This window comes from Myxocyprinus asiaticus, chromosome 42 (genome assembly GCF_019703515.2).
Source record: "Myxocyprinus asiaticus isolate MX2 ecotype Aquarium Trade chromosome 42, UBuf_Myxa_2, whole genome shotgun sequence".
NCBI classification, from domain to species: domain Eukaryota; kingdom Metazoa; phylum Chordata; class Actinopteri; order Cypriniformes; family Catostomidae; genus Myxocyprinus; species Myxocyprinus asiaticus.
This window is the reverse complement of record NC_059385.1, coordinates 4,525,607-4,540,776: the sequence shown is the minus strand read 5'-3', so window position 1 is coordinate 4,540,776 and position 15,170 is coordinate 4,525,607. Positions and strand designations below refer to the sequence as shown.

General features: G+C 34.7%; 3 protein-coding genes across 3 annotated transcripts; all 3 read right to left on the bottom strand.

The window, feature by feature from the left end:
• Positions 1-407: 407 nt before the first annotated feature.
• Positions 408-5,627, bottom strand: LOC127432621 (B-cell CLL/lymphoma 7 protein family member A-like). The gene is made up of 5 exons (XM_051683933.1): positions 5,463-5,627; positions 2,792-2,873; positions 2,599-2,692; positions 1,890-2,039; positions 408-648 (listed from the first exon to the last, which is right to left on the bottom strand). The coding sequence occupies exons 1-5, from the start codon at positions 5,552-5,554 to the stop codon at positions 443-445; spliced, it is 624 nt and encodes a 207-aa protein (XP_051539893.1). The 5' UTR covers positions 5,555-5,627; the 3' UTR covers positions 408-442.
• Positions 5,628-6,890: 1,263 nt separating this feature from the next.
• On the bottom strand, positions 6,891-9,755 carry LOC127432606 (hydroxycarboxylic acid receptor 2-like). The gene has a single exon (XM_051683904.1). The coding sequence runs from the start codon at positions 8,281-8,283 to the stop codon at positions 7,297-7,299; it is 987 nt and encodes a 328-aa protein (XP_051539864.1). The 5' UTR covers positions 8,284-9,755; the 3' UTR covers positions 6,891-7,296.
• Positions 9,756-9,895: 140 nt separating this feature from the next.
• On the bottom strand, positions 9,896-15,031 carry LOC127432624 (density-regulated protein-like). Its single transcript, XM_051683935.1, has 8 exons — positions 14,889-15,031; positions 12,692-12,802; positions 11,633-11,652; positions 11,386-11,470; positions 11,001-11,093; positions 10,671-10,787; positions 10,410-10,549; positions 9,896-10,194 (listed from the first exon to the last, which is right to left on the bottom strand). Exons 2-8 carry the CDS (start codon positions 12,789-12,791, stop codon positions 10,150-10,152), a joined length of 600 nt encoding a protein of 199 aa, XP_051539895.1. The 5' UTR covers positions 12,792-12,802; positions 14,889-15,031; the 3' UTR covers positions 9,896-10,149.
• Between the last annotated feature and the right edge of the window lie 139 nt (positions 15,032-15,170).

The window sequence follows — 15,170 nt, the reverse complement described above, 5'->3', positions numbered from 1 at the left end:
TTATTCAATTGTTCTGCAGGGCTCTATAATACAGCAAACAGAAAATAGGAAAAAAGCATGTAGTTGCTCCATAGGCTAAACATGTGAAAAATGGCGACACCTGGTGGAAAATATTACAAATTTTAATTTTGAAGCCAGGGCTCTGGAATGAAAGCATAATATCATAGAATTCATGATTTTATGCTTTAATGGCACTGGGATCAAATATTGCAGTTTTAATGGGTTTCAATGGGGACATTTTTGTCCTGAAGGTCCTGAGTGTAACTATTTTGTGTACACAGTGTATTATAGATGTATTATAGGAACTGAGGTTGAAATATAAAAATTCCCCCAAAAATACACACCTTTGACAAAATTTATGCTGTTGGCATTAAATGATCGAAAAAACAAACATGAAAGACAAAAATGTCCCGAAGGTTGCACGAGGGTTAAGCATACATTTTTAAATCGAAAAGTTTTTAAGATCATGAGGGATCATAAATTCAGTCAAGTGTGTCAACCAGTAGTGTAGCCATGAAAGACAGATTGGGATTTGGAGTATTTTGTGACATTCTGAAGACGTTTTACCTGAGTGTTGTTTGGAGGTGTCTGATGGAGATTCCTTTTTTTTGCATGTTGAGGTCTCTGAAGGGGTGGAGTTACAGTTCCCTATCAAATAAAAATACAAATATGATTCATTCAATTCTGACAGATTACATTTCTGTCCACTAGTGGTATTGTTTACTCAGTTTTTTGTTTTAGTAATAGTTTTGGTCTTTTGACGGAAATGCCCTTAAAAATTAGTCAATATTTCGTCATGTCATATTAACACATTTTATTCAGTTCTGCTCTTATTTTATATGCCATTTTAGTCAAAGTAAACTAAAAAAAAAATCAAAATAAACTACAAAAAATAAATAATATCTTTTAGTTAAGATAATATGGAAAATGATAAAAAAAAAAAAAAAATTTTAAAAAACGTGTGAAACTGTAACAGACCAAACTTTAATCAAATATTCAAACATTTAGAAAAAAATTTTTTATAAACATTTTCTTAATTTAAATATGTACCAAATCAAAAATAGGCTACATACGAAATACTGCATAACTCTCCTTGTTGTGGAAACCTGAGCTCCTGAACGAATAGCATGAAAATACTGAAGTATAAGCTACTCTTTAGAAGTCACTCTACTGTGTTCTCAATTCTTCATGCTTTAAAGACTGTTTTTATTTTTCGTAATTTGCCAATTTCTGATATTGCATTGTGTAACGTGTTATTTACGGAAACTGCATATTCGCAATGCAGGTGCCGCAAATTATGACAAGCGTTTTAGTTCAAGTTCACCTGTTCATTCGCTTCATTGTGTGTGTATATGTTAGTTGTAATATTACATACAGTGTAAGCTGTGGATATAGTGCTACATCAAATGTATAAATAGGATGCGTTTGAGTGAGTTAATTAATCCTTTTTAAAGCGATTCATTTTGCCGACGTTCAGCTCGTTATACTCGCATAGCTCAACTGGATCATTGGATTAGATGAATCCATATTTAATATCTTCTTCTATAAACAGATGTTTCTCCAGAATCTAAATGTTTCTTTTTGTCTATATCTTGCAGTAGCAGTATGCTTTAATAAGCTTTTACGTTTTTTTTAGATATCGCCTGGATGCGTCTTTTTCATCTCCTATTTGTTATTGTTGAAAAAAAAAAAAAAAACATTTTGTCAGTGATTTCGTTAACACGATTAAGACTGCTGTACACTTTAAACGTTCACTAACAAACATTGCAATATGGGCAGATGACAGCGTAATTGCACAATGAAACCAAACTTTTTAGCAGGTATCTTCAGAAGCCTTTGTACATACATTTGTTTAAAGGATGTGATCCGTTTATGTTTATTTTCCTAACCTTTATCAGTGGGTGGCGTCTGTTCCGTCTTGCACTCGTTTCCATCAGTGTTAGAAGCAGCAGTGCCATCTGGTGTCGGGCTCGTGCTACAGCTGGTCTCCATCTTCACCGGAGAGGAGTCGGCTATGGAGCTCTGATTGCTGTTCTCATCTTAGACAAATACAGTTAACATTTGAGAGTGAGTATGGCACAGGTGAGTCAAACACTTTAAAAACACCTTTTTTCCAGCATCATGATTGGCTCAAAATTAAATAAAACAAAAATCATGAGCACTTGAATGAGTCTCCAGTCATATCAGTTACCTTACAAAAGCTGTTTTATTCTACATGGAGAGGGTCCCCTCATGGGGGCTACCATTTTGAGATCAAATGACCAGCCGAATACTGCTCGGTTAATCACAGTTACCGCCCTGTTATTGGACACTTTCACTCATGAATTAATCAGTGCTAACTGTAAATAGTGAATTTCTACAACAGCATCAGTCACTGAAAACTACTGTGTTTGAATGATGCTGCATCCACACCACTAGGTGTCACTGTATGTCCAAGACAAGATACAAAAAAAAATGACTGAGCGCACCTTTAATCACCTTTTTGCTGTCGACATATAATAAGATTTTATATCATGAAAATTCATGTTACAGAAACTGTCATTTTTATTGTGATTTTGACTCTGATAACACTCCATACAGACACTTTCTCTGACTGACCGTGCATGTCCATCATTCCAGGAGAGGAGCTGTTCTCTGGAGTCGTTGCCTCGGATCCATATTTCTCCTCTCTGCCTTTCTTTATTTTATTTTTCTGTACAGCAAGAAAAGAGGCCAGACAGAATATCCATGAACTTTAACTTCTACAAAATCAGTGAAACACTACACAGTGGTATAAGCGTTTAAAACTTACATCATCTGACTTTGGTTCAGTCACTGGAACCCATTTGAAGATTCGCAGTGAAGTGTCTCCAACCGTTACCCATTTTTTCTCCCTGTAAAAAATTAAAACAACGATCTATAACACAAACTGAAGCTTTACGGGGTTTTTTTTATATTCTCTGTTGACTACATCTTACAGGTGTACATACATTTCCTCAATGGAATATTAATAAATCTAACAAATGAATAAAATGTACTGAATTTGCCACACTGCCAACAAAATAGTTAAATCCAATCCAGAGCCATTTTTTGCAAGAGCAGCTCAATTAAGAAAAACTAATATCATAATATATGCTATAATAACAGGGGCCATATGCAACACAAATAATGCCAAATAATCTATTTTTCCAAAGAGAAATGAGCTTATATCAAATATATACAATTAAGGTCAATGACATGATGCTTTTACTTAAGTTAATCAAAAACGCATTAAAAAATGCAATTCATACAAAACAATTAATATTGCCTCTTCGATGATGAACATGCTTTGAATTACTGAGTTCAGAGTCATTTTGATATTTGTTTTTGGTGCTTAAAGTAAAAAAAAGTTCCTCAAGACTGTGTGTGAGGTTTTTTAAAAAACACATTTTGACATTTTTATGAAAAGGCTTTTGTTTAGGTCACATGGAGTAACCCTGAGAAAGCTTGATATTCTTGACTTAAATTATTATCTTTGTAAATATATACACTGGTGGCCAAACATTTGGAATAATGTACAGATTTTGCTCTTATGGAAAAAAAAAATGGTACTTTAATTCACCAAAGTGACATTCAACTGATCACAATGTATAGTCAGTGACATTTCACCCACACTTCCTGTAGCACTTGCCATAGATGTGGCTGTCTTGTCGGGCACTTCTCACGCACCTTTTTCTTTGCAATCTTCCCATAAGGCCTGCACCCCTGAGTCTTCTCTTTACTGTTGTACATGAAACTGGTGTTGAGCGGGTAGAATTCAATGAAGCTGTCAGCTGAGGACATGTGAGGCGTCTATTTCTCAAACTAGAGACTCTGATGTACTTATCCTCTTGTTTAGTTGTACATCTGGTCTTCCACATCTCTTTCTGTCCTTGTTAGAGTCAGTTGTCCTTTGTCTTTGAAGACTGTAGTGTACACCTTTGTATGAAATCTTCAGTTTTTGGGCAATTTCAAGCATTGTACAGCCTTCATTCCTCAAAACAATGATTGACTGACGAGTTTCTAGAGAAAGCTGTTTCTTTTTTACCATTTTTTACCTAATATTGACCTTAAGACATGCCAGTCTATTGCATACTGTGGCAACTCAAAAACAAAGACAATGTTAAGCTTCATTTAATGAACAAAATATCTTTCAACTGTGTTTGATATAATGGCAAGTGATTTTCTTTTAGCAATTTTCTTAGACCAAATTAGCAATTTAGCATGATTACTCATGGATAAGGTGTTGGAGTGATGGCTGCTGTCTAGATTTGATCAAAAATGACTTTTTTCAAATAGTGATGGTGCTGTTTTTTACATCAGTAATGTCCTGACTATACTTTGTGATCAGCTGAATGCCACTTTGGTGAATTAAAGTACCAGTTTCCTTCCAAAACAGCAAAATCTGTACATTATTCCAAACTTTTGGCCACCAGTGTATATATATATATATATATATATATATATATATATATATGTTTTGTACACTCTCATTTCCTTAAGGTGTGTTATTTATTTTGTAGAAAGTGCTTTAAATGCTTTTCAAAAAATGTGAAACCATCATGGATACAAAGATTACATTTTTACACACTTGACATTTGTTGTTGTTTTTTAAACTAGTTTAAAAAATATATATATATATATATATATATATATATTTGTATTACCTTGGACAACCTTATTGGTCAATGACCATTATTAGATGCATTGTAATCTTTGTGCAACTCCAATCAAATCCATAAAATGCTTTTTGTATTGTTTTATTTTTCTTTATTTTTTTGTGCTATATAATGAACATCTCAATTAGATAGACCTAGTGCGTTTATATAAAAAAATATGCAATTACATACACTACAAAATCACAATATCCATTGAAAAGAAGATCCCAAAAATGGATTTATTCATTAAAATTAATAATGCAATTACATTAATTCTTGCCCGGCACAAATCCTTTAAAATGTTGTTAGTGAAATATCCGGCATGCAATTGCTCAGTTCCCTGTCCTATCCCAGCCCCCACATCGCTCCATGTGTTCAGCTTTATTTTGATGTAAAGACACTCACGCGCCGCATTTAAACTCCTCAATGTTACAGAGACGCTCGCGCGCGCACAGGTGAGTCTTGTTCTAACATTTAATCTCATAAACACTCAGATATCACACATTACAGTGCGCCAAACTGCAGCTAGAAATGGCTTCATGTGACTGCAACGAAATGGCTCCTCGGTTCAACCCACTTCATCCCCAGAAACCCTTTAACAAATGTCCAAAATATTAATTTTTGGTGTTTGGTGTCGGGTGCGCGCGCAGAGTTCACTTGGATATCACGCTAATAAAAAAATGTCCCTTATAATTTCTCTCTCCGTCCTTCTCGTTTGTTCTGTGTCTCTCCTCCCCCCCACACACAAGCGGCTTTTTTTTTTTCTCTCGGGTGGAACAAACACGGGGCTTTTTTCTGCGATCTTACCATTTTCGTACTTTCTCGACAGCGGCCATAACGCGTTTGATGTCATCTTTGGCTCTGCTCCGGGTCTCCGCGCGCACTGACCTGCCAGACATTCCCGCCGCTCGATTATATTTTTAAGCTCGTCCTCGGCAGCTCACACTCTACACATACAATGCGCGCACACACTCTCACGATGAACGCTGAGCCGGGAGCGCGCCTGCGCCAAATATACAGCGAGCAAACGAGCGAGTCCTGAAAGACTGGATTCGAACTCTCTTTTGTTCTTTTGTCTTCGCGATTATCTCGCCTTCACTAGATGCAATTGGTGAAAAGTAATAATCGCAATCTTGAAAAAGTTCTATCTTTTTATTATAGGCCTAATTTATCACATGTTAATTGCCATCAAGCTAAAAAAAATTTTTTTAACGTAACTCTAAAAATAATATATATATATATATATATATATATATATATATATATATATATATATATATATATATATATTATACATTTTAAAATAAATAGCCTAAATTAGAAAAATTATGTTTAATAAATTACAAAAGCAATCACAGACACAAAACAAAGACTTTAGCTGAATACATTTAATACTAAACACGTAGAATAAATTTCATAAATAATACGTTTAAAAATAACATTACGTTAACAATAACAATAGAATATATTTAGCCTAATAAATTAAATGTTAAAATAAATGAAAAAATAATGTATAATAAATTAGTAAAAGCAATCACATATATAAAACAAAGACTATAGCTGATTACATTTAATAATAAATACATAATATACGTTTAATAATGTTTAAAAAATAATATTTTGTTAAAAATAATAGAAATAAAATATATTTAGCCTAATAAATTAAATTTTTGAAATAAATGAGAAAATAATTTATAAATTAGAAAAGTAATTAAAGATACAAAACAAAGACTGTTAAAGCTAAATACATGAATACTAAACACGTAGAATAAGTTTAAAAACTATTGTTTAAAATAATATTACGTTAAAAATAAATTTAGCCTAATGAATTTAAATTTTAAAATAAATCAATTAGAAAAAGTAATAACAGACAAAAACAGACTGCTATATCTAAATACATTAATACTAAATACGTAGAATACATTTGATAAATGTTTAAAAATAATAATACGTTAAAAACAAAAAAACATTTATCCTAATACATTTCATTTTTGAACTAAAATTAGAAAATAACTTACAATAAATTAGAAAAAGTAGTAAAATACCCACTAAAGACTGCTATAGCTAAATATATGTATTACTGTATACATAGAATATGTTTAATAAAAGTGAAGGCACACTGAAAACTTTATTGATAAACAAATCTAATGTATAAACATGCAGTAAGAGATATTAAAACGGACTACAAACAAGATAGGTCCCTGCTATGAAATAATCATACAGATAAACCAATAGGACTATTGAAGACATTTATTAACTTAGTGTTAGTAGATCTGTGGAGGTTCCAAGATTTTTGGGGTTATTGCAAATAGTTATTTTTACTGAAAAGGCAACACAAATGCAATCATTATTTATGGAGCTCTGAAGTTGGTACTCCAATCCAAACAGACAGGGCAATATAGGCCATTAATTTTGGAAATGTATCGCAACAGTGCTTTAAATAAGAGTATAGATAAATATATAAAACCAAAGCATGCTGATTAGTAGCCTTTTGTAATGAGACTTACTGCTTTTTGTAATTCAGTTTGTTTAAGGTTACTTCAAGAGGTCACAAATAGAAGTGTTATATATATCAATATGCATTGACAGCTATGATTTACATCTTAATGCTTAAAATATATTATATAATGACTTCACTTGTCTACATGTCTGAGACACTAGTTACTGTAACAGAACTATGATTCTTCTCAGCATCTTCCTCATCCATTTTCTTTCCTAGAAGTTTCATATAAAGTTTCCTGAAAGTCCCACTGAACGCAGGGCTTGAAAAATAATAAACAAGGGGGTTTAGCACACTGTTGAAGTAGGTAAAGCAGACGGTAGTGTAAAAAGCCACATTTGCATCACGGAAATAGTGGCACTCGCTATACCAGGCCTTCAGAATCCACACGGCGATACGAGAGACGTTACTGGGGAAGAAACAAACAATAAAAACCAGCGCCACTGCCAAGACAAACTTGACGGCCCTCTTGATTTTTCCCTGAGTGTCCACGGTCTTACTCTTCAACTGCCATGTAATACAAGTAGTGCAATAGATAACAATGCCTGTTGGCAAAAAGAATTGGATTACATAGAATGCATTGTGCCAGTCCGACAGTGAATTATGCCCCATGCAAATATTAAAGCTCTCACACTGGGTGCGGTTGTTTTGAAAGTAGAAATGTTTGTCTGTTAGAAGGTAGACGGTCATGGCTATGATAAGACCCCATAGAAGAAGAGAGACCCAGAGGGCGTAGCGCAGACCCACTCGGTTGATGCGGTTGAGGGGGTGTACGATCTTCAGGTAACGGTCCACGGCAACGGCAGTTAGGAAGAATATGCCCGCAGCCCTGTTGGCAGCCAAGAGAAACAGTAAAATGCGGCAAAAAGCATCTCCATAGATCCAGTCCTTGCCCCTACGGTAGTAGTCGGCCCTGAACGGCAGGCAGAAAAGGACCACCGAGTCTGCCACAGCCAGGTGAGCGAGGTAAACAGAATTGGGCTTCCAGCTGTCCATATGGAAGAAGAACATCGAGAGGGCGAGGAAGTTTCCCATTAGGCCAAAAATGAATTCCGTGAACAGAATCGGCGGTAGGACTTGGTCCAAGATGGGTGCGTCGAAAGCGCAGCACTTTGTGGAGTTGTCCATGATTCTGATGAAGCTGTAAACTAAGCAAGACTTGGAGAATTTCAGATCTTTGCATATGGCAGTAATTCCCCCCAGACTGGACGTAATGTTTGCTCACATGCAAATAATCTAGCTGTAAGCATGTACATGGACAACACAAACCCAGGTGTGGTTGGTAAATGATCTCCGGAGGTGCCTGCTTAATTTAACTTGGGACTCTGCAACAGCCCCATTAAAAATGATTACACGCAAGATATTTTACACTTGGGCATACGACTGAACAGGGGAGAATCAAACAATACAATTACATTAATTGAAAACCTTTTGTTTACGTTAGCATGATTTTGCATGTTTAGTTTGGGAAAATCTCAACAAGACATGTCTGGGTCATATTTCACCCTATATTTTGCATTCAGAAAATGAAGACTTATTTTTACGACAATTAAAATTGTATGCATTGTGACATTATTTTCCTGTCAATTACCAGTAAGCACATTTTCCTAAACTGTAAACCCCAATGTTGTCATTACTGGAAAAAGCGGTCTTAATTAAACAGTAATTTAAATGTCAAGTTTTGGACTCAGAACTCAAATATCTATGTTCTAGACTTAAGATCTTAAGTGATAACTCAAATGATTGAGTACAAAATTGAGGCAGTTGGGAATACCCATAATCCCTTGCACTTGAATGTTTTAATTATGTTTCCTCGGTCAAAGGGAACTTATGGGCGCATTTAAATAGTTAAGAATTCATAGAGGTTGTAGCTCTTTTGTAGTATTATTTATGTTGTTTTGTCGCAAATAGTTGTTTCGTGTGATGACACCATTAGGATGATCTGTGTACCCTTTGGTCAATTTGGACCCTGTTATTTCTATATCAGTTCACCTTGCGACTGAAGTACAGGTATATATGCATTTCTAAGGAGAATTAAGTTTAATGACTGACTTAGAATCAGTTATAATCTTCTTTATTTGAGCTGTGTTATTGTAGAATCTAAATTTGAATCAGTTCACTATTAAATAAAACAATATTTAAATAGCAAATCTGAGTTAAGTCTACTTGCATCTAGTTACCTTAACTTTAACACTTACTGTTAATTCTATATGAACACTAAGTGAACTTAATTACACAAGTTTTGGAGACGCCATTACTCAATTCAATTAAGGGAACAAGTTTACTCAGTTTAGTAAAGTCAAGTTATTAGGGGTTTCAGTGTACCAAATTCTCACTATACACTCTAATGTGAAAATATCATTATTATTATTATCATAATACAGTAATGGAAATTAGAGGTCTACCGATATTGGATTTTGCCTATACGATAACTAAGGTGGTGGAAAAACTGATAACCGATTAATCGGCCACTATTTTTAAAAATCGATTTAGTGAACGTTTTCTTTCGAAGAAAATTTCCTTAGTCTTTCTTTACCATGACGGTAAGGAACAAGATAGTCTAATGACGGACTATTATGAATGATCGCCGTTCATTTCTAGCTATCGGCACAGATTAATCGGCAAAACCGATATTTGGTCAACCTTCTAATGGAAACAAAACAAATCTAATCCTGCCCAAACACAATGGTTGGGGAGGAATTATAGGTTTCAACAAAAGAAATGACGCACAACCAACAAGGGCATGAGACCGAAATTTTATTAGTCTATTGTTTGCATGTGTGAAATGCTTTAAGGAGTCAAACCATTCCAGACCTTTGGCAACCAAGAGAGAAAGCAGCTATCAAGAACTGAAAAACCCCAAGGATTTAGCCAAGTCCACGGAATTCTATACAGTAAATAAAATAGATATAAAAGGGCTGTATGTCGTTGTGTACATTTGGCCGGGTTTGCTGTGTCACATCACATCCGTTTCAGTAAAAGTGCATATTGGCTTCACTTTTTGACCTCTCCAAGATCGTCAATGTTGTCGTCATCCACCTGTGGTGTTAGGAAACTTGTCAAATGCTGAAAATAATTCCTATAAGCAACACTGCAGCAACTATTTGCAATATATTGACACCTTGCAATGAATTCAAAAACTATACCTGTACACTTTGTGTCATGCCCAATAATAATAAATAATAAGTAATGATAAAGTACTGTCCTATCCTAACACCACCCTTTAACTATGATAAAATGGCCTGTTTGTTTACCTCAGGCCACTTCTCTTGGATGACATCGATGATGTCATCTGTAAAGTCTCCCTGAATGATGATTTCGTCTTCTGCTGTCACTGACACACCGCAGGAGAATTTCTGAGCAAAGAACCTTTGAGCCTCTTTAAGATCTATATCTGAAGAGAAAAAAAAAAAAAAAACAATCATGTTAATACTAGTAGGAAATACAGAACACAAGATATTAAGACTCGTAACTAAAAAAAAAATAGAATCCCATAACTAAAATCACAAGCTTACCGAAAGTGGCCAAGCCACACACCCTTGTGACATATTTCTTTTTAGCTCTTGGGATTTTTGCTATCGTAACTTTCTGAGGGACGGTCTTCTTTTTCTGTTTGATCTGACCTCTTCCACCTCAAGGGCAAACAAATAACACCATAATTATTTCATAGCCAGACACACTTAAGATAACTCAAACAACTGTTGCCAGTTGCTCATTTTTCTATTAATAATCAAGAAAAGTGAAAACTACATATGCCTTGCTAAATTTAACTTTTTTATTTTTATGCCTTTTAATGAATAAGCCTATTATTTTTTCTAAATGTAAAAAGACGTGTAGATTTTCACCTCTCTTCTGTTTCTTTTTCTCCTCTTCCTCTCCTGAAGGGGGCGCTTCAACTCCTCCACCTCCTCCTCCTGTTTCCCGGTTTGGTGCTGTACCTACACAACAGTGCTCATTTCAGTCATTTTAGCAAATGTGATACAAAGGTGCATGTTATTCCGCTAAAAGATTCCTCTTTGTCTGAAGACTTCGATATCCATCATATAGGCACTCAAAGATCAAACCATCCCACAGGAGTCAAAACAGTTTTTACCGCATCTTTCAACAATGTTAGTGTAAAGAAAAAGACGGGCAATTTTGTAACTTTGTCTGAGAGACAGATGAATTAGTTGAAAGGCGTATGCATTAAAAGAGGTTGAAAAAGAAAATACCCTACTTCAGTAAACTTACCAAGAGTCAGTTTAGCAAACACATCAGGAAAGTTCTTCTCAAGCCACTGTTTGCATTTGGCTGGCTCAGGCATGTACTCACAGTACTAGAGCAATACAGAAACATTTTATTAATTCACCATCTACCAAAGTACACATAGTTATAAAATCACAGATGCAACCTTTTTCTTTACAAAATAAAGCTATAAACTCTGCAATCAATCAATAAGAAAAATGTACTGAAACATTTGTGGAATGAACATATTTACCTCTACTGGCAGGGAACACACTGAAAGTAAAATAAGATAGAAACAGGTCTTAAACCAACAACTATTATGAGAATAAAATCAAAGTAAAATTCTCTACACTGCACATTTGAATCTGCTTGCCACATAATGTGTGTGTGTACATAGAAAACTACCTATGTTCATATAATTGATGTATTAGATAATTAAGTTTATCTAAACATTCCAAATGCCTCTCAATATTGAAAATCGATATATATTTTAAATTATTACAATAATATCTCATTGCAATTCATTAAGAAAAAAATATTTCACCCAAAAATGACAGTTTTATCATCATTTACTCACCCTCATGCCATCCCAGATGTGTTTGACTTTCTTTCTTCTGCTGAATGCAAATAAAGATTTTAGAAGAATATCTCAGCTCTGTAGGTCCTCAAAATGCAAGTGAATGGTGACCAGAACTTTGAAGCTCCAAAAAGGACATAAAGACAGCGTAAAAGTAATCCATATGACTCCAGTTGTTTAATCCATGTCTTCAGAAGTGATCTAATAGGTGTGGGTGAGAAACAGATCAATATTTAAACCCATTTGTTCTATAAATCTTCACTTTCACTTCCAGATTCTGCTTCTTTAGTTTTTTGGCAATTCACATTCTTTGTGCATTTTGCCACCTACTGATGTCTATTCAAAGGTGGCGATTTATGGTAAAAAAAAAAAAAAGGAATTAAATATCGATCTGTTTCTCACCCACACCTATTAGATCACTTCTGAAGACATGGCTTAAACCACTGGAGTCGTATGACTAATTCTATGCTGCCTTAAAGTCCTTTTAGGAGATTCAAAGTTCTGGCCACCATTCACTTGCGTTGTATGGACATACAGAACTGAGATACTCTTCTAACAATCTTCATTTGTGTTCTGCAGAAGAAAGAAAGTCATAAACATCTGGAATGGCAAGAGGGTGAATAAATGAGAAAATATTCATTTCTGGGTAAACGAAGCCTTTAATGCTTTACCCTGATTAGAGTTTTGCAAACTGTCTGTAATGCACAAAACAATTAAATTTCAAGATGCTCAAACCTCCACAGTAGAGCACCTTCAGTGGGTACTTGGCATTTGGGTTGGCCCGATCCACTTTATTTTCTGGTGAACCCAATTCTGCATTCTCAGTAGTAGCCATATTACATGAATCTATACAAAAACACAATGAATGTTATTAAGTACATAGACAAAGTTTGGAATAATGTACAGATTTTGCTGTTTCAGAAGGACATTGGTACTTTAATTCACCAAAGTGGCATTCAACTGATCACAAAGTATAGTCAGGACATTACTGATGTAAAAAACAGCACCATCACTATTTGAAAAAAGTCATTTTTGATCAAATCTAGACAGCAGTCATCACTCCGACACCTTATCCTTGAGTAATCATGCTAAATTGATAATTTGGTACTAGAAAATCACTTGCCATTATATCAAACACAGTTGAAAGATATTTGGTTCATTAAATGAAGCTTAACATTGTCTTTGTGTTTGTTTTTGAGTTGCCACAGTATGCAATAGACTGGCATGTCTTAAGGTAAATATTAGGCCAAAAATGAAAAAAAGAAACAGCTTTCTCTAGAAACTCATCAGTCAATCATTGTTTTGAGGAATGAAGTCTATACAATGCTTGAAATTGCCAAAAAACTGAAGATTTCATACAAAGGTGTACACTACAGTCTTCAAAGACAAAGGACAACTGGCTCTAACAAGGACAGAAAGAGATGTGGAAGGCCAGATGTACAACTAAACAAGAGGATAAGTAGATCAGAGTCTCTAGTTTGAGAAATAGACGCCTCACATGTCCTCAGCTGACAGCTTCATTGAATTCTACCCGCTCAACACCAGTTTCATGTACAACAGTAAAGAGAAGACTCAGGGGTGCAGGCCTTATGGGAAGAATTGCAAAGAAAAAGCCACTTTTGAAACAGAAAAACAAAAAGAAAAGGTTCGAGTGGGCAAAGAAACACAAACATTGGACAACAGATAATTGGAAAAGAGTGTTATGGATCTTAACCCCATTGAGCTTTTGTGGGATCAGCTAGACTGTAAGATGTGTGAGAAGTGCCCGATAAGACAGAAACATCTATGGCAAGTACTACAGGAAGTGTGGGGTGAAATGTCACCTGAGTATCTGGACAAACTGACAGCTAGAATGAAAGGATCTGCAAAACTGTCATTGCTGCACGTGGAGGATTTTTTGATGAGAACTCTTTGAAGTAGTTTAAGAAGTTCTGATTTTTTTTTTTTTTTTTTTTCAAATTGTAATAGCAATTTTTCACATTATTAATGTCCTGACTATACATTGTGATCAGTTGAATGCCACTTTAGTGAATAAAAGTACCAACTTCTTTCCATAAGAAAAGCAAAATCTGTACATTATTCCTTTTGGCCGTAAGTGTGTATAATGATCATTAAAAAAAAAAAAAAAAAACGTAGTATACTCTTTTAATGTTATTTTAAATTGACAGCTTCTTTGCCCCAATTCTATATTACTGTGTTCAACATCTTCATAAATGAACCAGATGTGTTCCTAAGAAATTAATTGCAGTCACTAATACAAAAATTGGCCAAAATACAGAACCAACATTCACATTTGAAAAAAAAAAAAAAAAAAAAAAACACATACATCACATATTCCAGAGCAAAGAGTTTAGCTTACAAAAACAGTAATACTGCAAATCCCCAAATAAGACATCATCTTCTGGGTTCCAGAAGCTGAGCAAAACCAACCAATCTATCCATTTAATTACAAACAGGCCCATTTGACAGCTGAGAGAATCTTAACTTGTCACCCCTGTAATATTTATCAGCTTAGGAAAAATCCTGTTAATTTAATCAGATTCACACTCTCAAATCATGTTACACTGTCTCCTAAAATAAAATAAAAAAAAGAAAGAAACGATATCCATTCTAAGTGCATAATACAGATATAAAAATAACCAGTGCCAGCAACACCCTAGTGGTGCTTTCTAGTCTGTTGGCATATTTGTCTAGAACAGATTCAGTGGGTCTGATCAACCTTCTGACTAAAAGACTTCTGCATCTAATGCCTCTCCTAATACAAATATATGCGATCATATATACTTTTTAAACATTTCAAAGGCACTGACAATGTTAACTGGACTTGAGTCCTGCAGCCATCGCACAATAACCATCCATCCACACCATTCATTAGCCATCACCGCTAATAACACCTCTCCTAAAGCAAGCAGGCGCTCAAATTAATACATACCTCGTCGATATGATCTCAGTATAACTTGCTTTTAAGCAACACCTTGATCATTATTACTTAAAGTCCTGTGGATGTTGTTTAAAGTGAGAAAGAGTGTCACTGTTGCTCAGCACACCTTTACTATCTGATTTGGGGTCCTGACAGCGACTGTCGGAGGCAGAGCAACAACGGGTAATCAATTTGTGCCTGCTAGTTTATATACTTTGGAATATTATGAATTTACATAATATTGCATTTATAATTTAAATATGTGTTCTATATGGTTAAATAGAATATTTTAAG